The following is a 26,347-nucleotide window of genomic DNA, read 5'->3' on the forward strand; positions in this document are numbered from 1 at the left end:
CAACAGATGGTGCATTCCAAGGAAAGACTGAACAACTCTTTGAGGGGGTCACTTTGTTCGAATAAAAACAATAGTAAGAATCCCAATACATATAAATAAATAAAACAGAATAAGTAAAAATAAAAATAAAGATATGATGAAACTTTTACATTCTGAAGAAAAGAAATAGGTTTCTACACTACAGGAGGAAAAAGCCATTTTCAGGGGAAAATTAAAGTAAAATAAGCAAAAAAACCACAACAATCTAGAATAGCAAAAACAGAATTTAAAACCAGGCAAAGTCAGTATCATTTAGCAAAGACTGAAATAAAAAATAGATGAATCTCAAAGGTCAATTTCTTGGAGATATATATATATATATATTTTATGCCATCAAATGGTGAATATATGAAAATTTTATAGAAGTCAGTAAGATTCTGGATGAACTATTCCAGGTCTACACACACTCTACTACAGTCAGAAAGAGAATATTTATTATACAGGCAGCAAGTATTTAGAGCCCCCAGGTGTTTATGTTCTTTGGGCTGAGTCCCACTCCTAAGAACTTATCTTACCAAAATAGTTCAACTATATGCAGCATATGGAGAAGGCAATGGCACCCCACTCCAGTTCTCTTGCCTGGAAAATCCCATGGATGGAGGAGCATGGTAGGCTGCAGTCCATGGGGTCGCTAAGAGTCGGACACGACTGAGCGACTTCACTTTCACTTTCACTATATGCACCACAGAAGCATCAAAACATCTGAAAGGAAAACTGAAAAAAAAACAAAACAAAACCCCAAATATCCAACGTTCAGTGAAGCGTTAAACCAATGAGGGTAGTTACACACCATGGAATATCATGTAACCACAAAAAATATCAATCTGATGGTTCAGCAAAAATAGAACGAAAGTATATAAGACAATGCTAAATTGAAAAGTAGAACATAAAATAATTATGGACACTCTGTATCTATGTGTAAAATTTATTCAAGGAAGAAAAACAATTAAATGACTGAGGATTTAAAGATGCAGAGGTGTAGGTGGACATGGAGTACATCTCTCTCCATGGATTCATCTGGAATACACCTTCAGACACAGAAGTGCATGCAGAACACCAGCTGAGAGCAGACAGGAGTGCCTGACCACTGGGAAAGAATCACACAAAACTCGGTAGGATGAAGGAACTAGGGGGGAAAGCAGGAGTGTTAGCAAGACTGGACCTGCCCTCGATGGGTGGGGGAACTGAAGCAAGGGTCTGATCCCCATATTGGGGCAACTGTCTGAGTCAGAGGAGAAACATGTAAGTCTGAGAGGGAAACAGCTGCTCTGTGGTAGCCTAAATGGAACGAGAATCAGACAGTCCTTGCCGCAGCCATACATACTCCGGACAGGGATGAGGTCCCCTGGAAGGCGCAGTGGCTGGGAGCTGGAGTTTAGGGATTGTGGAGCAATTGCAGGGCAAGGGCTGCTGTTGACTGCGGAGAGATGGATCAAGGGGATGTGAGGGAGGAGACTGTGGTGAGAAATGCCTGTGGAGGAAAGCTGGGCAGCAACGGAAGCAAGGCGATACTGCTGAGTCATGCATAGTGGGTGGAGCCATCACCATAGCCTCTCTCTACACAGCCAGTGGAGGCAGCTAAACAATAGAGAGGCTGGCCCAGAGAGGGCCTGATGCACTGAACTACAGAATAGGACCCCAGCCAGGGTGCTCCTTTAAGTACCTGACACCCCGATCTACAGAGTAGGACCCCAACCAGGGGGGCCCCCTCTATGTGCCTGATGCATCAAACAACAGAGAAGGACGCCAGGCAAGAAAGCCCTCTAAGTGCCTGAACGGGCAGAGCTATGGAGACAGACTGGCCAAAGAGGCCTTCTGATCACCAGCTACTGCTACTGCTAAGTTACTTCAGTCATGTCCAACTCTGTGCGACCCCACAGACGGCAGCCCACCAGGCTCCCCCGTCCCTGGGATTCTCCAGGCAAGAACACTGGAGTGGGGTGCCATTTCCTTCTCCAATGCATGAAAGTGAAAAGTGAAAGTGAAGTCGCTCAGTTGTCCAGTCGTCCAGGCTCCTCTGTGCATGGGATTTTCCAGGCAAGAGTGCTGCAGTGGGATGCAATTGCCTTTTCCAATCGCCAGCTACAAGAGGCTCAAAAAAAGACTCTCTGATAGGGCCATATCTCCTGCAGCAGAGGCAGTCCATGTCCCTGCACATTTGGTGCTGCCAGGGTCCCTGCAAGCCACGCAGCTGCACCACCTTCATGCTCAACTCTCCCTGGGGCAGAGCTGCCACAGACAAGAAAAAGTCTTGCGTCTATGCTTGCAGGGTTGCTTCGGTAGTCTCCAACTCTTTGCGGCCCTGTAGACTGTGGCCTGCCAGGCTTCTCTGTCAGGGGCTTCTCCAGGCAAGAATACAGGAAGTATTGGCCAATACTCGTCATACCCTTCTAGAGCACTATATTTCCTGCTGTCCTAGCCACCAACTCCCCTGAGTACCTGATGCTGCCAGAACCCCTGCAACCCAAGCAGCTGCACCACCTCCACACCTGGCCCTCACAGGGGCAAACCCCAGGATGCTCCAGGGCATCCTCAAAAGCAAACCCCAGAGGACGACCCACGACCCCCATTTCCAGAAGTGGAAATAAAACCACAATTGAAACCCAGAGGCAGTGTGGCTAAGGAAGAAGACCTCAAACCTTCCCACCAGCTGTATAAGCTTCAGATTAAATCCACACGATCAACTAGGCAGACTCTGTATCTATGGAATATATAAAAGAACACTGAGAGTTTTCACAAAAGAAAACACACCAGTTCTGATAGCTGTGGACATTGGAGGCAAGAACACATAGAAGCAAGACTAGATTAGAATCTAAGCTGCGCCCACAACAGATCCAGAGATCAGCACAGTGTTGGAGGGCCTCCTAGGGAGGTGAGGTGGACTGTGACTCCTAGTGAAGGAAAGGACTCTGAGAGCAGTGACTCAAGAAAAACATCTATTATTCCTATGTTTTGACTTGTTCTGTAGATTCTTTGGATTTTTTTCTTTTTTTCTTTCCCCTTTCCCCCTCCTCTGTTGTTGTCAATTTTATTGGCACTAAGAAATCTCATTCAGCTTTTGAGCTTTTTCTTTTCTCTTTTTCTCACTCACATTTTTTACTGTTGTTATAAACCTCTGCCTCTACATTGGGCTTTTGCAGTTCTGTGGAGTTTTCCTTGTTTTTTTCCTTTTCTCTCTTTTCAGTTTTAATTAATTTTTCTACATTTCTTCCTTTGTTTGCTTTTCCTACTGTTCCTTTCCCCTTGCAGTTAATCTTTAATGTATATAAATCTTCCTTATCTACCTCTATTTAACCTTGCATATCTATTCTTTATTTCTTTTCTTTCTTTCCTTTCCTCTCAACATATTTGTTAGTTTTATTTTCATTGCTTTATTCCCCAGTTGGCACTTTGCTTTAGTTTTATTTTCCAGTTTGTGCTTTAGTAAGTTTTGCTGTTAACTGGTAGATATAATTTTTGGCTTCCTTTGTTCACCAGATCAATCTACTGTACTTTATTTTTGTTAGACTCTTGATTTTGATTATGCATATATATGCATATGTGTATATTCAGTCACACTTTTTTATATGCAGTCACACACATATAATTTTTGATTTTGTTTGTTCACCAGGTCAATCTACTGTACTTTGTTTTAGTTGGACTGTTTTGACTTTTCTTATCGGTGCATATGTATATGTGTATATTCCATTATTTAAATTATTATTTACCTGATTTTGTAACTGCCATTTGTTTGGGGTTCATCTTTGGTTTCTCACTTTGGGGTATTTGTTTTAAGCTCACTTAATACCATAACAAATCACCTGTGGAATCTTCATTCCTAACCAGATGTCAAGCCCTGAGTCTTTGGAGTAGGAGCACTGACTCCAAGACCCTAGACTACCCGAGAACTAACACTAGGGAGTATCAAATAATGAGAACTCACACAAAGGAAACCACTTGAGTACAAGACCCAGCATCACCCAACCACGAGTAGCAGCCTGTGCAGGATACCTCATCTAAACAACAAACAACAAAAATACAAACCCAATCATCAGTAGACAGGATTACCGCCTCATTCAGCCTTGCCCAACAGAGGACAAACACACACACACACACACACACACACAACACACACACACACACACCCTCAGCACAAATCTCACCCTATTTGAAGCTTACACAAACCACTGGACCAACCTTAGGAGGGCAAAAATCAAAAGGAAGAAAGAATTCAACCCTGAAGCCTGGGAAAAGGTGACCTCAAACACAATAAGTTAAAAAAAATTATGAAAAGGCAGAGAAATACTATACAAATGAAGGAACAAACTAGAAAAACAGAAGTCCAAATAAATGAAGAAGAAATAGGTAAACTCCCTGAAAAAGAATTCAGAATAATGATAGTAAAGATGATCAAAAATCTTGAAAACAAAATGGAGAAAACACAAGAATCAATTAACAAAGACCTAGAAGAATGAAAGAATAAACATAAGAGACATACAACACAATTACTGAAATTAAAAACACTCTGGAAAGAATCAATAGCAGAATATCTGAAGCAGAAGAATGAATCAGTGAGCTGGAAGATAAAATGGTGGAAATAATTTCTGAAGAGCAGAATAACCTCTGGGACAATATCAAATGCACCAACATTCGAATTACAGGGGTCCCAGAAGAAGAGAAAAACAAAGGGTATGAGAAAATTTTTGAAGAGATTATAGTTGAAAATTTCCCCAACATGGAAAAGGAAATAGTCAATTAAGTCCAAGAGGCATGAAGAGTCCCATACAGAATAAACCCAAGGAGAAACACACCAAGACACATACTAATCAAACTAACAGAATAAACACAAAGAAAGAATCTTAAAAGCAGTAAGGGAAAAGCAACAAGTAACCTACCAGGGAAACCCCATACGTTTAACAGCTGATCTTTCAGTAGAAACTCTGCAGGCCAGAAGGGAATGGCAGGATATATTTAAAGTACTGAAAGGGAAAAATCTACAACCAAGATGACTGTACCCGGCAAGGATCTCATTCAAAATTGACAGAGAAACAAAAAGCTTTTCAGACAAGCAAAAGTTATGAAAAGTTAAGAGAATTCAGTACCACCAAACCAGCTTTACAACAAGTGTCAAAGGGACTTATATAGTCAAGAAATACAAGAGAAGTAAAAAGATCTACAAAATCAACTCCAAACAACTAAGAAAAAGGCAATAGGAATGTATATATCAATAATTACTTTAAATGTAAATAGATTAATTGCTTCAACCAGAAGACACAGACTGGCTGAATGGATACAAAAACAAGACCCATATATATGCTGTCTACAAGAAACCCACCACTTCAGACCTCAAGACACATATAAGCTGAAAGTGAGAGGATGGAAAAATATATTCTATGCAAATGGGAAGCAAAAGAATGCTGGAGTAGCAATCCTCATATCAGACAAAATAGAGCTTAATATAAAGAATACTACAAGAGATAAGGAAGGACAGTTCAATTTAGTTCAGTTCAGTCACTCAGTCAGGTCCGACTCTGCAACCCCGTGGACCGCAGCATGCCAGGCCTCCCTGTCCATCACCAACTCCCGGAGTTCACTCAGATTCACATCCATCGAGTCAGTGATGCCATCCAGCCATCTCATCCTCTGTCGTCCCCTTCTCCTCCTGCCCCCTGTCCCTCCCAGCATCAGAGTCTTTTCCAATGAGTCAGCTCTTCACATGAGGTGGCCAAAGTACTGGAGTTTCAGCTTTAGCATCATTCCTTCCAAAGAAATCCTAGGGCAGATCTCCTTCAGAATGGACTGGTTGGGTCTCCTTGCAGTCCAAGGGACTCTCAAGAATCTTCTCCAACACCACAGTTCAAAAGCATCAATTCTTCAGCGCTCAGCCTTCTTCACAGTCCAACTCTTACATCCATACATGACTACTGGAAAAACCACAGCCTTGACTAGACGGACCTTAGTTGGCAAAGTAATGTCTCTGCTTTTGAATATGCTATCTAGGTTGGTCATAACTTTTCTCCCAAGGAGTAAGCGTCCTTGTCCATCACCAACTCCTGGAGTTTACCCAAACTCATATCCATTGAGTCAGTGATGCCATCCAACCATCTCATCCTCTGTCGTCCCCTTCTCCTCCTGCCTTCAATTTTTCCCAGCATCAGGGTCTTTTCAAATGAGTCAGCTCTTCACATCAGGTGGCCAAAGTATTGGAGTTTCAGCTTCAACATCAGTCCTTCCAATGAACACTCAGGACTGATCTCCTTTAGGATGAACTGGCTGGATCTCCTTGCAGTCCAAGGGACTCTCAAGAGTCTTCTCCAACACCACAGTTTTAGCATCAATTCTCCAGTGCTCAGCTTTCTTCACAGTCCAACTCTCACATCCATACATGACTACTGGAAAAACCACAGCCTTGACTAGACGGACCTTTGTTGGCACTACATAATGATCAAGGGATCAATCCAAGAGGAAGGCATAATAATTGTAAATATCTAGGCATCCAACATACGAGTACCTCAATACATAAGATAAACACTAAGAGGCCTCGCGTGCTGCAATTCATGGGGTCGCAAAGAGTTGGACACGACTGAGCGACTGAACTGAACTGAACAGACATAAAAGGAGAAATTGACAGTATCACAATAATAGTAGAAGACTTTAATTAATTAGGAGACTTTAATTAACAGAAAATTAATAAGGAAACACAAGTCTTAAATGATACATTAGATGAGATGGCTCTCACTGATTATCTTTAGGACATTCCATCCAAATGCAGAATACACCTTCTTCTCAAGTGTACATGGAACATTCTCCAGGATAGACCACATCTTGGATCACAAATCAAATCTCGGTAAATTTAAGAAAACTGAAATTGTATCAAGCATCTTCTCTGACCACAATACTATGAGACTAGATATCATTTATAAGAAAAAAACTGTAAGAAACACAAACACATGGAGATTAAACAATACGTTTCTGAATAGCCAACAGGTTACTGAAGAAATCAAAAGGGAAATGAAAAAATTTCTAGAAACAAATGACAATGAAAACACGACAACTCAAAACCCATGGGATGCAGCAAAAGCAGTTCTAAGAGGGAAGTTTATACAATACAATCCTACCTCAAGAAACAAGAAAAACATTGAATAGACAACCTAATTTTATACCTAAAACAACTGGAAAAAGAGGAACCAAAAAACTCCAAAATTAGTAGAAGGAAAGAAATCATAAAGATCTGAGCAGAAATAAATGAAAAAGAAATGAAAAAAAAACAATAGTAAAGATTAATAAAACTAAAAGCTGATTCTTTGAGAAGATAAACAAAATTGACAAACCTTTAGCCAAACTCATCAAGGAAAAAAGAAAGAAGAATCAAATCAACAAAATTAGAAATGAAAAAGGAGAGGTTACAACAGACAGTGGGGTGAGCCCCCATGTCACACATTGGCAAGGCTGGCAAAATTACAGGATGTCTCCGAAGAGGGCACCCTGGGGCAAGCACATCTCACTCTGTTGAAGGGGATCCATGACCCTGTCACTCTACTGTCTGGAGGGTACCATAACCAAGAAAGAAAAGTTGTCACGTCAGGCAGCTTTCTGGACTTGGAGTTGTGTTAATGAATAAGTGATGACTTGCTGACCAGGAAAAAAAAAAAGAGAGAGAGAGACTATTATGAACAACTATATGGCAATAAAATGGATAACCTGGAAGAAATGGACAGATTCTTAGAAAAGTTCAATCTTCTAAGACTGAACCAGGAAGAAACAGAAATTATGAACAACCCAATTACAAGCACTGAAATTGAAACTGTGATCAAAAATCTCTCAGAAAACAAAAACCCACGACTAGATGGCTTCACAGGAGAATTCTGTCAAACATTTAGAGAAGAGCTATTGCCTATCCTTCTAAAACTCTTTCAATAAATCACAGAGGAAGTAACACTTACAAATTCATTCTATGAAGCCACTATCACCCTGATACCAAAACCAGACAAAGACAATACAAAAAAAGAAAACTACAGACCAATATCACGGATGAACATAGATGCAAAAATCCTCATCAAAATTTTAGCAAACAGAATTCAGCAACACATCAAAAGCTCATACACCATGATCAAGCTCGGTTTATTCCAGGGATGCAAGGATTCTTCAACATATGGAAAGCAATCAATGTGATACACCACATTAACAAGTTGAAAGATAAAAACAATATGATAATCTCAATAGATGCAGGAAAAGCCTTCGACTAAATTCAGCACCCATTTATGATTAAAACTCTTCAAAAAATGTGCATAGAAGGAACCTACCTCAACATAGTAAAGGCCATATATGATAAGCCTACAGCAAACATTATTCTCAATGGTAAAAAGTTGAAAGCATTTCCCCTAAGGTCAGGAACAAGACGAGGGTGTTCACTTTCACCACTATTATTCAACATAGTTCTAGAAGTCCTAGCTACAGCAGACAAGAAAAAGAAATAAAAGGAATTCACATTGGAAAAGAAGAAGTAAAGTTCTCACTGTTTGCAGATGACATGATACTGTACATAAAAAACCCTAAAGATAGTATCAGAAAATTACTAGAGCTAATCAGTGAATTTAGCAAAGTTGCAGGATATAAAATCAATACATAGAAATCACTTGCATTTCTATATACTAACAATGAAAATACAGAAAGAAATTAAGGAATCAATCCCATTCACCACTGCAACAAAAAGAAATATCTAGGAATAAATTCACCTAAGGAGACAAAAGAACTGTGCACAGAAAATTGTAAGACACTAATGAAAGAAATCAAAGGTGACATAAACAGATGGAGAGATATTCCATGTTCCTGGGTACGGAGAATCAATATTGTGAAAATGACTATATTAACAAACACAGTCTACAGATTCAATGTGATCCCTATCCAATTACCAATGACATTTTTCACAGAACTAGAATAAAAATTTTCACAATTCATATGGAAATACAAAAGACCCAAATAGCCAAAGTGGTCTTGAGAAAGAAGAATGGAGCTGGAGGAAGCAAACTCCCTGACTTCAGATTGTACTACAAAGCTACAGTCATCAAGACAGTATGGTACTGGCACAAAAACAGAAATATAGACCAATGGAACAAGATAGAAAGCTCAGAAATAAACCCATACACCTATGGGTACCTAATTTTTGACAAAGGAGACAAGAGTATACAATGGGGAACACAGCCTCTTCAATAAATGGTGCTGGAAAATCTGAACAGCCACATGTAAAAGAATGAAATTAGAATACTTCCTAACACCATACACAAAGATAAACTCAAAATGGATTAAAGACCTAAATGCAAGACCAGAAACTATAAAACTCTTAGAGGAAAACATAGGCAGAACATTTGATTACATAAATCAAAGCAAGATCTTCAATGACCCACCTACTAGAGTAATGGAAATAAAAACAAAAGTAAACAAGTGGGATCTGATTAAACATAAAAGCTTTTGCACAGCAAAGGAAACTATAAGCAAGGTGAAAAGACAACCCTCAGAATGGGGGAAAACAATAGCAAATGAGATAACTGACAAAGGATTAATTTCCAAAATATACAAGCAGCTCATACAACTCAATACCAGCAAAATAAACAACCCAATCAAAAAGTGGGAAAAAGACCCAAGCAGACATTTCTCCAAAGAAGACACACAGATGTCTAACAAACACATGAAAAGATGCTCAACATTGCTCATTATTAGAGAAATGCAAATCAAAACTACAATGAGATATCATCTCACATCAGTCAGAATGGCCATCATCAAAAACTCTACAAACAATAAATGCTGGAGAGGGTGTGGAGAAAAGGGTGGCTCAGATGGTAAAGTGTCTGCCTGCAATGCAGGAGACCCAGGTTTAATCCCTGGGTCAGATCCCCTGGAGAAGGAAATGACAATCCACTCCAGTACTCTTGCCTGGAAAATTCCATGGATGGAGGAGCCTGGTGGGCTACAGTCCATGGGGTTACAAAGAGATGGACACAACTGAGCAACTTCACTTTCTTCTTTCTTTCTTGCACTGTCAGTGGAATGTAAATTGATATAGCCACTATGGAAGAATGTATGGAGATTCCTTAAAAAACTAGGAATAAAACCACATGACCCAGAAATCCCACTCCTAGGCATATACCCTGAGGAAACCCAAATTGAAAAAGACACATGTATCCCATTGTTCATTGCAGCACTATTTACATTATTTACAACAGATGAATGGATAAAGACATTGTGGTACCTATACACAATGGAATATTACTCAGCCATAAAAAGGAATGCCTTTGAGTCAGTTCTCATGAGGTGGATGAACCTAGAACCTATTATAGAGAGTGAAGTCAGTCAGAAAGAGAAAGATAAATACTGTATTCTAATGGATACATACAGAATCTAGAAAAATGGAACTGAAGAATTTATTCACAGGGCAGCAATGGAGAAACAGACAAAGAGAATAGACTTACAGACATGGGGAGAGGGGAGGAGAGGGTGAGATGTAACATGGAAACTTACATTACCGTGTGTAAAATAGATGGCCAAGGGGAATTTGCTGTATGGCTCAGGAAACTCAGACAGGGGCTCTGTGTCAACAGGGAGGGGTGAGGTAGGGAGGGAGATGGGAGGGGGGTTCAGGAGGGAGGGGATATATGTATACCTATGGCTGATTTATGTTGCGGTTTGACGGAAAACAACAACATTCTGTAAAGCAACATTTTGTAAAGTGAAAGTGTAAAGCAATTATCCATCAATTAAAAAATAGTTTTTAAAAAAGGTAAATGATTCAGGATTTCTCTGGTGATACAGTGGATGAGAGTCTGCCTGTCAACGCAGGAGACACAGTCTTGATCCCTAGTCTGGGAAGATTCCACATGTCACAGAGCAACTAAGACAGTGCACCACAACCGCTGAGCCCATGTGCTGCAACTATGCCATGCTATGCTATGCTAAGTCGCTTCAGTCGTGTCCGACTCTGTGCGACCCCACAGACGGAAGGAAGCCCACCAGGCTCCTCCATCCATGGGATTTTCCAGGTAAGAGTACTGGAGTGGGGTGCCATTGCCTTCTCCAACTACTGAAGCCCAAGCACCCTAGAGCCCATTCTCTGCAGCAAGAGAAGCCACTGCAATGAGAAGTCCACGCACTGCAACAAAGAGTAGCCCCCACTTGCCGCAAACAGAGAAAGCCCACATGTAGTAACAAAGACTGAGTGCAACCAAAACAATAAATAAATAAAGAAGTAAATGATCCAAAGTGGTAAATATTAAGCCTGCTAGATATTAGATTTTCTTTTTAGAAGGTCTGTTTTACTAGTAACAATAATTGCTAATACTTATGGAAGACTTTCAACACTAACTACTTTAAATGTTCATTTTCTCATAACAAGCCTATTAATACTATTAATACTCTTATCCTACAGATTGAAAAAAAAAAAAAACTCTAAGGTTTAGAGACAGTCACTGGCCAAGATCACATGGGGATTAGGTGGCAGATCTGAGACCAGATGCTGGTCTGGCTCATATCAAAGTCCAGGCTTCTAATCACTCTGTGATACTTCTGCTTAGTTTTATTTTCCAGTTAAAATATGTATTGTTTAAAAAATAAGGTCAGAGTAAAATCAACGCCATTTCCTTTCTATTGAAAGAGGTGCTGAGACCTTCAGTGGGTTGGCTGTAACTCTTAGAAATCAGTGTGCTGAGAAGTGGAGGAGAGGGATGGCCAACACAGAGATGTCAAGGGCTCAGACCAGAGGGGAGGGAGCAAACACAGACCCTATCATGGTACGCACCTCTTCAAGTGCTTTGCTTACATAATTCTCCTTCTTGACAGCCTCTTGGAGCTCCATGGCCTGCTGCACGTACATTTTCCCAGCTAGGATTTCATTCTCCAGCAAGGACAGCTCCTTCAGTGAAATGGGCCAATTCAACCTTTCTAATGCCTCATTCAAAGCTGCCTTGTTTTCTAAGTACCGCATTGGTTTGTTTGCATCTAACCTAGAGAAGGAAGAAGAAAGAGAAACGTAATGTGATCATAACAGAAAACATACGGAAAGATGGTTTTTCAGTCAACCCTCCCCTGAGAAACATCTGTCGGAGCAGATGTCAGGTGCTGACAGAATTGCAGCCAAGCCTTCTTGTCCATCGGGGCTTTGGTAGTTTGCACAAGTTAGAAATAATCATCTCTGAGTCATGGGAGGCCCTTTTCCCCATTATTTAATTTGATGGTCTGATTTTATAGAACTTTGTTACACGAGTTTTTTTTTTTTTTCCAATAATTTTTTTCAGCATGTTTGGAACCCATTCCTTTCTCCTTAGGTTTAACATTTGGCAGAAGCAAAAGCAAGTTTCAAAGAGATTTCAAACAGCTATGCCTAGGAGTGACTGGAAAACAAGCAAACACTAAACCCAAATATTTGTCTCAGTGCAATAATTCTTCTATTAGCTCATTTTAGCTGCCTTTATCTCCTGTCCTCTTATAAGCCTAAATAGGCCTATATTTTCTGGTTTCACTGATTTGGTTCACAAAGAACAGAAGCCAAACTTTCTATCAGCTGATGAACAGGACGCACGATTCCAGGGGAAGCCAGTGGGGTGTGGAGGGCCCAAGTCCTAAATTCTGTTTCCAGTCCCAGCTACTTCTGAGTCAGATATTCATGGAAGGGGGTACAGAGAGGGCAATGGATAGATTGACTGAGGGAGATATGGGGAGAAGAACATTTCATAATTATCATTCTCTTATTGCTGAAGCATCTTTTTATTTTTTTAAGTGTGTGTTGTGTGTGTTGGAAGAGCACACTGTAAACCCAGTACAATCACAGGACTCAATCCACAGACAAACTTGTCTCCAGAAGACAGCAAAAATTCTTATTAAAAATCTAAATGGTAGTGATGTCAGGAAAATAGTAAAATGAGAAACCCCAGGCCTCATTCCCCCACAGAAATGCTGACAATAATATGTGGACAAACTGCCTTTGTGAGAATTCCAAGAAGCCAGTTAAAAGGTACCAGCTCTACAGAAGTTCAAAGCCAAGAAGAGCGGGCACTGAAGTAAGTATTAGGAACATTTGTTGCACGTTGCCTGGCCTAGCCCCTTCCCTTTCTTGGCACCTGCGGAGCAACTCAGAGGAAATGAAGTCCTGGCTTCTCCGAAAGAAAAGAGTGGAACATGTATGCAGCATTTTGACCTTCTGTGGGGCTGCTTGAGAGACTAGCTTTTGTCTCACTTGACTCAGAGTGCCAATAAAAATGGCAGCATACTTTGCATGCCAGGTTACTGGCAGCTGAGAGCAAAGGCAAGTTTCATGGCTGGTTACAGCGCCAGAGATACTGCAGTACCCAAAGAAAGACACCAGGGGGAGGAAAAGATTACCCGCTCCTGAGAAAAGACTGGGGCAAATCTCTTTGACTGGGAAATTACACACATACACACCACCACCACCACCACCACCACCACCACTCCTAGAGAAGAAATACCCTCAGAAAAGCTGTGAGAGGGTCCCAGAATCTCTAGTTAGAATGATTGGTGAAGGTCTTCCCCTATAAGAAGTCATCTACAAAAACTGGGACAAGTGTCTGCCTTTTCAAATATCCAGATCTTGCCTAAAAGTATGAATGAAGAGAAACAGAGAACAGTGGCTTAATCAAAGGAACAAAATAAATCTCCAGAAATCTACACTAAAGAAAAGAGCTATGAATTACCTGACAGAGAATTGAAAATAACTGTCTTAAAAATGCTCATTGAGCTCAAAGAGAATACAGACAACTAAATGGAATCAGGAAAATGATGGATGAACATATTAAGAACATCAACAAAGACACAGAAACTATAAAAAGAACCAAACAGAAATTCTGTATCTGAGGAATACAATAACTGAAAAATTCACTGAGTGAGTGACTGAGTAAAGTCGCTCAGTCGTGTCCGACTCTTTGCGACCCCGTGGACTGTAGTCCACCAGGCTCCTCCACCCATGGGATTCTCCAGGCAAGAATACTGGAGTGGGTTGCCATTCCCTTTTCTAGGGGATCTTCCTGACCCAGGGATTGAGCCCAGGTCTCCCACATCGCAGGCAGACGCTTTAACCTCTGAGCCACCAGGGAAGCCCGAAAAATTCACTAGAGAGCTTCAAAAGGTGACTTGGTAAATCAGAAAAAAAAATCAGAAAATTATGACTATTTTAAATCATAAATTGTTACAAGAGACAAAGAAGGACATTTAATTCAGTTCAGTCGCTCAGTTATTTCTGACTCTGCGACCCATGGACTGCAGCACGCCAGGCTTCCCTGTCCATCACCAACTCATGGAGCCTACTCAAACTTATGTCCATCAAGTCGGTCATGCCATCCAACCATCTCATCCTCTGTCATCCCTTTCTCCTCCCACCTTCAATCTTTCATAGGATCAGGGTCTTTTCCAAAGAGTCAGTTCTTCCCATCAGGTGGCCAAAGTATTGGAGTTTCAGCTTCAACATCAGTCCTTCTGATGAATATTTAGGACTGATTTCCTTTAGGATGGACTGGTTGGATCTCTTGCAGTCCAAGGGACCCTCAAGAGTCTTCTCCAACACCGTATTTCAAAAGCATCAATTCTTTGGCACTCAACCTTCTTTATGGTCCAACTCTCACATCCATACGTGAGTACCGGAAAAACCATAGCTTTGACTAGACAGACCTTTGTAGGCAAAGTAATGTCTGCTCTTTAATATGCTGTCTAGGTTGATCATAGCTTTTCTTCCAAAGAGCAAGCGTCTTTTAATTTCATGGCTGCAGTCACCATCTACAGTGATTTTGGAGCCCCCAAAATAAAGTCTCTCACTGTTTCTACTGTTTCCTCATCTATTTGCCATGAAGCGATGGGACTAGATGCCATGATCTTCGTTTTCTGAATGTTGAATTTTAAGCCACCTTTTCTACTCTCCTCTTTCACTCTCATCAAGAGGCTCTTTAGTTCTTCTTCACTTTCTGACATAAGCGTGGTGTCATCTGTGTATCTGAGGTTATTGGTATTTCTCCTAGCAATCTTGACTCCAACTTGTGCTTCATTTAGCCTGGCATTTCTCATGATGTATTCTGCATATAAGTTAAATAAGCAGGGTGACAATATACAGCTTTGACATACTCCTTTCCTGATTTGTTCCATGTCCAGTTCTAACTGTTGCTTCTTGACCTGCATATAGATTTTTCAGGAGGCAGGTCAGGTGGTCTGGTATTCCCATCTCTTTAAAAATTTTCCACACTTTGTTGTGATCCACACAGTCAAAGGTTTTGGCATAGTCAGTAAAGTAGAAATAGATGTTTTTCTGGAACTCTCTCTGTTTTTTGATGATCCAATGGATGTTGACAATTTGATCTCTGGTTCCTCTGCCTTTTCTAAATCCAGCTTGAACATCTGGAAGTTCACGGTTCACTACTGTTGAAGCCTAGGTTGGAGAATTTTGAGCATTACTTTACTAGCATGTGAGATGAGTGCAATTGTGTGGTAGTTTGATCATTCTTTGGCATTGCCTTTCTTTGAGATTGGAGTGAAAACTGACCTTTTCCAGTCCTGTGGCCACTGCTGAGTTTTCCAAATTTGCTGGCATATTGAGTGCATCACTTTCACAGCATCATCTTTTAGGATTTGAAGTAGCTCAACTGAAATTTCATCACCTCCACTGGCTTTGTTCATAGTCATGCCTCCTAAGGCCCACTTGACTTCGCACATAAGAAGGACATTATATAATGGCAAAATGAGTCCATCCACAAGGAAGATATGACAGTTATAAATATGCACCTAACTTCACAGCTCCCAAATATAGAAGCAAACATTAATAGAATTGAAGGGAAAACTGAAACACTATAAGAGAAGATTTCAATTTCCATTTTCAATAATGGATATAACCACGAAACAGAAGACTAATAAAGAAACAGAGGACTTGAAAAACATGATAGATTAATTAGACCAAACAGACATACACAGAACACACTACAAACCAACAGCAGAATACATATTCTTCCTAAGTGCACATGGAACATTCTCTTCAGGATAAACCACATGTAAAAGCACGAGTCTTAAAAGTTTTAAGATTAAATCATATAAAATATATTCTCCAATCACAGTGGAATAAAACTAGAAATCAAATATGTGGAAATTAAACAACCAATGGGCCAAAGAATAAATCAAAAGGGAGACTGTAAAATATCTTGAGATATTTTAAAATAAGAATACAACATATTAAAATTCTAAGATATAGCAAAAACAGTCCTAAGAGGGAAATCTATAGTGATTTCTATAGTGAAATTTATAGTATTTCTATTAAAAAAGAGAAAGTATCTCAAATCAACAACCTAACTTTACACTTCAAAGAAGTGGGAAAATGAAGAATAAACTCAAAGTTAGCAGAAGAAAAGAAATAATAAAGATGAGAGCAGAAATAAGTGAAATAGAGAGAACAGTAGAAAAAAATGTATGAAACTAAGAGTTAGTTTCTGGAAAGAGCAGCAAAAATGACAAATGCTTATTAGCTAGATGAAGAAGAAAACAGAGAAAACTCAAATAACTAGAATCAGAAAGGAAAGAATGAACATTACAACTGTTATCAGAGAAATAAGTAGGATATTTTATAAAAGGCTACCATGATCCATTATACACCAACAAAGTGGATAATCTAGAAGAAATGGACAAATTTCTGTAAAAATATAACCAACTAAGACTGAATCAGAAAGAAATTAAAAATCTGAACAGATTTGTAACTAGTAAGGAGACTGAATCAGCAAACAAATAATTTCCAACAAATATGAGCCCAGTACTATATGGCTTCCATGGAGAGAACTACCAAACATTTAAAGAAGAATTAACACCAATCCTCCTCAAATAATTCCAAATATTGAAGAGGAGGGAACATTTTGAAACTCATTCTATGATGCCAGCATCACCCTGATACCAAAGCCAGACAAAGATACTACAAGATGAGAAAACTACAGCCCAATATTGCTTTTGAACATTGATTCAATACTAGCAAACCAAATTCAACAACACATTAAATGAATGAGACACTGAAGAATGAGACTTATTCCTAGAATGCAATACGTAAAAATCAGTCAGTATAAATCACAGTAACAGAATGAAGAAAAAAATGACTTAATCATCTCAATGGATACAGCAAAATCATGATGAATTCAACACTCTTTCATGATTAAAAATGAAAACACTCAACAAACTAGGATTAGGAGGAAACTACCTCAATATGGGTCTTCCCCAGTGGCTCAGAGGTAAATAATCCACCTGCAATTCAGGAGACACAAGTTCAGTCCCTGGGTTGGGAAGACCCCCTGGGGAAGGGCACGGCAACCCACTCCAGCATTCTTGCTAGGAAAATCCTGTGGACAGAGGAACCCAGCAGCCTAAGGTCCATGGGACTGCAAAGAGCTGGACATGACTGAAGCAACTGAGCACAAGCACAAGCACTGCAATATAGTAAAGGTGTCGTAACTCACTCAAAATCCTGCTTTAGATGGTAAGGAGGGAAGTGATGTCATGAAAGACAGTGGAGCAGAAAAATCAAGGAACTGGTCTTTTCACCAAAACAACTATTTGATAGAATTAACTGTTTTGGAACTCAAGAATGTAGTTGAATACTTATATAGCATTCAGAAGAACGCTTGATGAAGAGAGAGGCTGACATGTAGGGAAATCTCTGTCAGGTCACTGGCTGACCACAGGGATGACAATACTTTAGTGAACACACATGATAAAGAATAGAAGGACACCAATACAGTATACTAACGCATATATATGGAATTTAGAAAGATGGTAACGATAACCCTGTATACGAGACAGCAAAAGAGACACAGATGTATAGAACAGTCTTTTGGACTCTGTGGGAGAGGGAGAGAGTGGGATGATTTGGGAGAATGGCATTGAAACATGTATAATATCATATAAGAAATGAATCACCAGTCTAGGTTCGATGCAGGATACAGGATGCTTGGGGCTGGTGCACGGGGATGACCCAAAGAGATGGTATGGGGAGGGAGGTGGGAGTGGGGTTCAGGATTGGGAACACATGTACACCCGTGGCAGATTCATGTTGATGTATGGCAAAACCAATACAATACTATAAAGTAAAAAATAAAATAAAATATGGGAAAAAAAGAACATTAAAGAATGTAGTCTTTCCAAAATAGCGTGGAAAGACATTAAACAGACAACTGCAGCCTTCATCAAGCAACAACAGCAATTTCTGGGGAGGGTAGAGAATCTAATTTCCTGAGTTACTGTTACAATGCCCAAAATGTTCAGTTTTCAACAAAAAATTACAAAGAATACCAAGAAACATGGATGCATACAGCCTATTGACTGGGGAAGAAAGCAACAGACACATAAAGTTCAGACACTGGATTTGGCAGACAAAGACTTAAAATAACTTTCTTAAAAGCCAATCCTCAAATTCACATTGAACTTCAAGGGGCCACAAATAACCAGAACAGTTTTGAAACAGAACAACAAAGTTGGGAGACTTTCAAAACTCACTATAGCCTGCTAGGATTTTCTGTCCATGGAATTCTACAGGCAAGAATACTGCACTGGGTTGCCATTCTCCAGGGATCTTCCCAACCCGGGGATTGAACCCAGGTCTCTTGACTGCAGGCAGATTCTTTACCATCTGAGCCAGCAGGAAGCCCAGAAAGCAGACTGGTAGTTACTAAAGTGGGAGAGAGGAATGGGGAAGGTGTACTTAACAGGTACAAGGTATTTTCTGAGATGATAGAGAAGTTATGAAAGTAAAGGAACGTGTGGCTTGCACAATATTAAAAAATTTTTTTTATTGGAGCATAGTTGCTTTACAACGTTGTTATTTTCTGCTGTATAGAAAAGTGAACTAACTGTGAATAACTTAAGTATTACCGAGTAGCACATTTAAAAACAGGTAAAAGAAACTGTTAACTGTAGGTTATATGAATTTTACCAAAATTGAAAAGCAATTTTAAAGATGAAAAGGAACTGGCTTACTTTTTTTTTTCCTCTGGAGATAATGCTCGCCAAACAATTTTATTCAAGCGCCTGTTTAAAAAAAAAATCAACAGTAATTATTTAATTGCAATACTTTACTTCAGAAGAAAAGGCTGAGCCCAGGCAGGGAAAGCCCAAGCCACACACCCCCACAGGACCACACCATTGCACTTGCTCAGAGATTAGATGTGAGGGTCTCCCTCCCTCGGCATCACTGCAGAAGCTTTATGACTCTGTGGCAATCATGCTAAATATGAAAGGAGGACTTAGTTCTCAGCTCCATTAGGTAAAACCCAGGCTGAAAAAAGGCAGCAAACAAACTGGTCTCTCTGCATGAAGATATTTTTAAACATCTGATTTTCATCTTAAGGAAAAATACAAGTGTGCCCTTAGCCTGCCTCCTGTACATTTTTCTGTCTGTTCTGTCTGAATTTGTAGAACAAAAAAGGGTTAATAGGGTCATAAATAAGAGAACTGGGATACACTTTAGAGATCAACCAGCCTGACCTCTTTGTTTTCCAAATGTGGCTGCTGAGGGGGCAGAATGGTGAAGCGCCTTGCTCATCTAGCATAGAGAGTTGGGGCTGAGACTAAGCTCCCTGACCATGTTTGCAGAAAGATTCTGGAAAGGAGGAAGTTGGAGCCAGTGCTTTCGATTGGGTAGTTATAGCTCCTTTTCTTGTTACTAATCAGCGGTGCTCCAGGTTTCCTGGAGCGCCAGGCACACAACACTGGCTCCATGGGTTGTGAGCTGGTGTCCATGAAATGGAAAAGTTGGAGTGGGAGAACACTGCCACTCCCCAGGAGGCACGCTCCTAATCCTTGGGCCCAGTGTCTGTGGCACAGAGCTCTGGGAGCATACTTTGGGTGGTGTTATCTTGCCCTGATCATCCATCATGAGCTTGGGGAGGTCATGGAAAGGGGTCTAGTGTGGTGGTGAAGAGCACAGACTCTGGAGCCACTGGGCCCAAAGCTCAGTGTTCCCCTCTTATTATCCGATAGACTTTGGGCCAGTAGCCAACTTTTCCGTAGAATGTGGATAATACCAGTACCTCCCTCCCAGTGTTGCAGTGCAGACTTAATAAGCAAGTGTATGCATCGTACACAGAGCTGTGTCTGACACAGGTAAACGCTCTGTAAGTGACAGAAAGAGTCAGGAAGCGGGAAACAAGCTAGCTCTGCCCCTGCCTCCTTCGATATTTTTGGTTCTTTGTGGCCTCTTTAGAAGGGCTTCCCTGGTGGCTCAGATGGTAAAGAACCTTCCTGCAATGCAGGAGACCGGTTTTGATCTCTGGGTCAGGAAGATCCCAGTAGGAAATGGCAGCCCAATTAGGCATTCTTGCCTGGAAAATTCCAAGGACAGGGGAGCCTGGTGGGCTATAGTCCATGGGGTTACAAGAAATTGGCTTTCTTTTAAAAAAATTTTATTTATTTATTTGGCTGCCCTGGGTCTTAGTTGAGGCATGCAGGGCTTCTCTGGTGGTTCAGACAGTAAAGAATTCTTCTGCAATGAGGGAGACCTGGGCTGCAATGAAGGTTTGATCCCTGAGTTGGGAAGATCCCCTGGAGAAGGAAATGGCAGCCCACTCCATCCAGTATTCTTGCCCGGAGAATTCCCATGGACAAAGGGAATGGGGTTGCAAAGAGTCAGACACAATTAAGCGACTAAGCACACAATAGGATCTTTAATCTTCACGGTGGCATGCAGGATCTTTTTTGGTTGTGGACTGCGGGATCTAGTTCCCTGAGGGATCAAACCTGGGCTGCCTGCATTGGGAGTGTGGAGTCTTAGTCACCGGACCATCAGGGAAGTCCCAATTTTCTTTAATCATGTGGTTGATTAAACAAAGACGAGGGCTTCTAAAACTTGTGTGCATTTATGGAAAATAAAAAAAACTATTTTAAACTATTTTAAAATTTAAACCTTGAAAGTGGAGGCAATGGGAGAGAGAGGCTGGGAGTGTAGACATGGGCTTGGCAGAGACACTGGTCTGGGTTCAAATCTCAGAGGCTCTGCTTTATTGCGGTATGCTCCTATTACATAACTTAAAAAAATATTCATTTATTTGGCTGTGTCAGATTTTAGTTGTAACACTTGGACTCTAGCTGTGGCATGCAAGGCTCAGTAGCTGTGGCGCTCAGGCTTAGTTACTTCGTGGCATGTGGGATCTTAGTTCCCCAACCAGGGATTGAACCTGCAACCCCTGCATTGCAAGGCAGATTCATAACCACTGGACCACCAGGGAAACCCCTGTTACCTAATTTTTGAAAACTGCTTTCTTACCAATAAAACAAGGATACCACCACTTACTCCTGGCATTAACGGGATTAAATGAGCAATATGTATAAAGTGATCAGAAATAACTAAGGCTCATTCCTTCCAGGTTCTAAAGAAGAGGGAGACTTAGAAATTCAGGAATGGTTGGTGAATATGGGTCCAATTAGCTATGACATGTCTCTAATTTTATTTATTTTTAAAAGGAAAAAAAAATGCTTACCACAGTGCCTGTCATGTACTAAGTGCTCAAAGGTTAGTGTTTTTATTAATTATTATTATTATTTTGGCCATGCTGCATGCAGGTGGGATTTTAGTCCCCCACCAGGCATTGAGCCCACACTCCCTGTAATGGGAGTGAGAAGTCCTAACCACTGGACCTCCAGGGAAGCCCCCTGTCTCTAATTTTGCTTCTTCAGAAAATATTTTCCTAAGAGGGTATGTATTTTCATAACCCCTATTATTCCTCCATTTGCCATCTTCACTGAACTATTTCAAAGCACACAGAAAAAGCAAGTAGGCATGAATTGAGGGCAGTGGAGAGTATATGAATTCTGGCTCCACTGGTGTGGAAGGCAGCTACAGGAAAGCCTTTAAAAGTGTGGGATGAGAGCTGTCCAAAAGTGTGGGATGAGAGCTGTCCGGGATACTGGGGTTTGAGAAACCACAATCTTCCTGTTTTTAGGAGAGTCAAACTTGACCTCAGGTTCACCATGAACACAGCTGCAGAAAAATCATCCGAGAATCTAGCCAGCAATGATATCCTCAGAGCTTATGTGCAGATACACAAAGTCAAAACTGCTCCTGCAATTCTTAAAATACTGAAACACAAGGACTCCTATACCTGGGAATTAGGTGTGACCAATATAGCTAGAGCGTCACTACTTTGACCAAAGGACTGTAAGCTTCCAACTTACTTGGTCATCCCCAACCATACAGACTTAAGAGTTATATCTGGCTTACCTGTGGTGGGAAACTCCTTACAAATGTTTTATTGGGGATGAGATGGGGATAAATCAAGTTTCACTAATTATTTTTCATAGTCTGCATAGCTTTAGAAAGATGGGGCAAGATGGAAAAGGGAACTGAGATTTATACCAGCAAACAAATACTATTAAATACAAAAGATCAGGAGCTTTGTTCTAAATAATATGAATGTTAATATTATTAAAAACAACATTAAATAGTTCATTTAAAATAAACATCAAATTAATGATACCAAATAATATACATTCAATCAATATTAATATTAAAGTTAATGCTAATAATCATATTTAAATCAATACCATTTTATTATTTTAATAACAATATGGTATAATATTTCTCTGAGGGTATTAAAGGCTTTTCCAGATTCACTTATTGGAAGTAAGAACTGAGACAGAGCACTGCTAGGTCTGTATTTTGGTTTTGCTATGAATGAAGGACTCTCTTCTGCCTAGGAATGGAGGGTCTCTGTCCTTCTGGAAATTCTCAGGAAAGGGTCATCTTAGTGGAAAGAACTATTTGACTTTTCCACCCCATGTATTTATGATTATTTTAGCATCAGCAGATTCAGGGAATGAAAGAGGGAAGTAATTAACATTAGTTGCTCTTTATGTATATAATTTACATAACCTTCAAACCGCCCTGTGAACCAGATTTTTGCAAATAAGGAATCTGCAGCTCACAAGTGTCACATGACCTGTCAAGCAACTGTCAGAGCCAAGAATGAAACCCCTGAGCTGTCAGACCTCAAAGCCCCAGCTTGTGGCCCTGTAGCAGGCTTTCACAGACCAGGTAATCACAGCACACAAATATTTGAACGAGTCAAGCAAATTAAATTATAATATAAATGATATCATTATATTATATTTTATATAACTGAACTAGATGAATTTTAATAACTAAACCTGAATTAGATCAAATTCAAATTAAATTCCGACAGTCAAAATATATATAGTGACACCTGCTAGGAAGAGGAGACCAGGGGGAAAGCCGGCAGCCCAGAGTCTGCCCTGGGGGGCTGACATCCTCAGAGGGGAGAGGCAGGCCTGCGTTGAAGCTGGGAGCACTCCCAAGCACCACAGTCAAAGTGGGTGCTGGAGAGTCGCTGGGGAAGGGCCTCTGGTGGGGGCTGGCCATTGGTGCTGAGGCAAGAAGGGATGAAAGAGGATAGCTAGGTGGGTGGGCAGGGAGAGTGGCAATAGAGCTTGGAGGCAAGGGAAGGCCTGCCTGGTGCAGAGGAAGAGGGCCAGACAGAACAAAGTCTCTGGCCCAGCAGGGAGGATGACCCTTGGGAGAGTTCGGCCTGCCTTGGAAGGAAATGAAGGGCCCACAAAGACTCAGAAAAGCCCTGAGGCAACAGAAGGAGCCCATGAAACACAGCCTCAGTTCTTAGGTGAGGGTAGCAGAAGAAGCTCAAGTGTAAGCAGATCTGGAGAGGCCTGAGATGGGCCTATTGCAGAAAGGCCAGTCTCTGGGCTGGGTCGTGCACTCCAGGTGGCAGAAGTCAGATCTTATATTCAGTTGGTCAAAAAAGTCTATTTGGGTATTTCTGTAACATGTAATGGAAAAATCCGACCAAACCAATACTTTTTTGAACACACACTAGACACACTAAAAGATGACAGTGGACCAGTTAAGGGCTGGCCTGGGCCCTGTTCACTTTTGCTTACTTTGATTTTCCCCAACCACATGGTAGTAAATGAAAACCCAATTGCACAGCTTCCAGAAGAATAAGAACTTGCCTGGAGGAGCTGGGTAGCTCAAAGTTTAATTAAGAGTGTGCACAAGGAGTAATTTAGTGCTAAGGGGCAGGGTGGGAAGGTGACTAGAGAACTGCGAGAGGGTGAGATTCTAACCACAGAGCCATAATCTCCACTCTGAGATGGGCTCCCAGGTCAGGCCTGAAGGAGCCAGGCCCCAGGAAGGGGCTGGGATTCAAGGACCCTGGGTTTCTTTCCTACCTGGATCTCCTCCTCCAGCCTGGCAGTTGCCTGCCAAATCCTGGGTTATCTGCCCTTGTGAAGAGAGGCCCCCTAACTCAGCACGAACACAGTGACTATTTAAGAGTATAGTTTTCACTGTAGTCAACTTGTCATCTTGCTTTTGATTTAAAAATTGTTTAAGTAAATTATGTCATTATTGCAGTGTTTTATTAGTCACTTTACAGAAAGTCAAATGCTAAAATGGTCCAGTTCACTCTGCTAAAAAGAAAGCTTTAAGAGTTCATGGAGGGACTTCCCTGTCAGTCCAGTGGTTAAGACTGCACCTCCCAAAGCAGGGGGCTGGGGTTCGATTCCTGGTCCGGGAGCTGAGGTCCTATATCCCTTGTGGCCAAAAAGCCGAAACATAAAAAATAGAAAAAATATTGTAACAAATTCAATAAAGACTTTAAAAAATGGTCCACATCAAAAGAAAATCTTTAAAAATCTATAAAAAAGAAAAAAGAGTTTATGGAAACATGAGATGTCTGCAGAGTTTAGAAAGGGAAGATGGTTTCTTGAAAACCCTGTTGGGCACATTCAGGTAATGAACTTAATGTGGCGCAGGCATAAAGGAAGCCCCTTCTGTTAGCTGGAGCTGCTGTTAATATTTCCTATGGATTATTGTTAAATAGCTGCTCCAGATGAAAAATTTAAGCTAAAACAAGAGAAAAGCCAAAACAAATTCCACATCCATTAAAGAGTAACCAGGAGAAATACTCACTTTTCATAGGACTTAATTGCCTGTTCCACTTTTTGCTTGTAGATATTGAGCTTCACTCCTTGGGGGTTAATTAAAGTCATCTTATTTGTGTCATTGCACACATGTGCCAGAGGGAACACCTATACGCCAATGTCAAAGGAAAGTGTCACTTAACATGTGCCTTCAAAACTCAATTTAATGGTTGTACAATATGTTTCTCTGGATAGAAAATCAATACTTTAGATTTGTAGAGAAAATCAAAATCAAAAAATAGAAAAATATAGAAATAAAAAAATATATATCAAAAATATAGAAAATCAAAAATAAATAAAAATCAGAGATATCATTGCTAACCTTTTCCTTCCAATTTTTAAAACTACATATTTTAAAAACAACCATCACCTCAAAAAACTATTTTAGGAGACCCTAATCAGAATCAAGTATTCTCTTCATAAGCCTCTGTCAAATTGATGGGCATGAGCAATAAGAAATAGAATCTCATTGCTGCTACTTTGTAAATGACAGTTAGGTTCTTCCCTGATGGCTTAGATGGTGAAGAATCCACCTGCAATGCAGGAGACATGGGTTCAATTCTTAGGTTGGGAAGTTCCCCTGGAGAAGGGAATGGCATCCCACTTCAGTATTCTTGCCTGGAGAATTCCATGGACAGAGGAGTGTGGAGGGCTAGAGTCCATGGGGTCGCAAAAGTCTCAAACATGACTGAGTGACTAACACTTTCACTTTTCAGTTGGATTCAACATCTTTTTCATGTACTTATTTTAAATTTGATTTTCTCTTGAGAATATATGATTACAGTTAATATCTTTGGGCCATTTTCCTTATCAATTTGTAAGAGATTCTTATACATGTAAAATAAGGATGGCTTAGTGATCAATGAAACCATGCTCTGTAAGAACAGTAGAGTACCAGAATGAGAGGGCATTTAAAAAAAATTCTGTCTGCATCTGATGCTTGCTTCTTTCTGGGTTTGGGGATGTCTCTGATTCTATGCTATGTTAACAGGACCAGTAATAAATTTACTTTTTGTTGCTGCTTAGTTGCAAAGTTGTGTCCAACTCTTTCGTGACCCCATGGATTGTAGCCCACCAGACTCCCCTGTCCATGGGATTTCCCGGGCAAAAATACTGGAGTAGGCTGCCATTTCCTTCTCCAGAGGATCTTCCCAACCCAGGGATCAAACCTGGGTCTCCTACATTGGCAGGCAGTTTCTTTGCCACTGAGCCACCTGGGAAGCTCAATATTTCACTTTTACCTATTTGCATATTACTTATCCCTCCTTGAGCGTCTCTTGTGGCTCAGCTGGTAAAGAATTAGCCTGCAATGTGGGAGACCTGGGCTCAGTCCCTGGGTTGGGAATATCTCCTGGAGAAGGGAAAGGCT

At 40.6% G+C, this 26,347-nt stretch overlaps 1 protein-coding gene across 1 annotated transcript in view; it reads right to left on the reverse strand.

Moving 5' to 3' along the window:
- The window catches only part of VWA3B (von Willebrand factor A domain containing 3B), a 189,239-nt gene that overhangs the window by 30,328 nt on the left and 132,564 nt on the right, over window positions 1-26,347 (reverse strand). Inside the window, exons 20-22 of the mRNA XM_069581934.1 lie at window positions 24,968-25,086; window positions 19,006-19,056; window positions 11,807-12,011 (exon numbers count right to left, since the gene is read on the reverse strand). Coding sequence (XP_069438035.1) covers window positions 11,807-12,011; window positions 19,006-19,056; window positions 24,968-25,086 — 375 coding nt within the window. The remainder of the gene's footprint in view (window positions 1-11,806; window positions 12,012-19,005; window positions 19,057-24,967; window positions 25,087-26,347) is intronic.

Source organism: Ovis canadensis, chromosome 3 (assembly GCF_042477335.2).
Source record: "Ovis canadensis isolate MfBH-ARS-UI-01 breed Bighorn chromosome 3, ARS-UI_OviCan_v2, whole genome shotgun sequence".
Taxonomy (NCBI): Eukaryota; Metazoa; Chordata; class Mammalia; order Artiodactyla; family Bovidae; genus Ovis; species Ovis canadensis.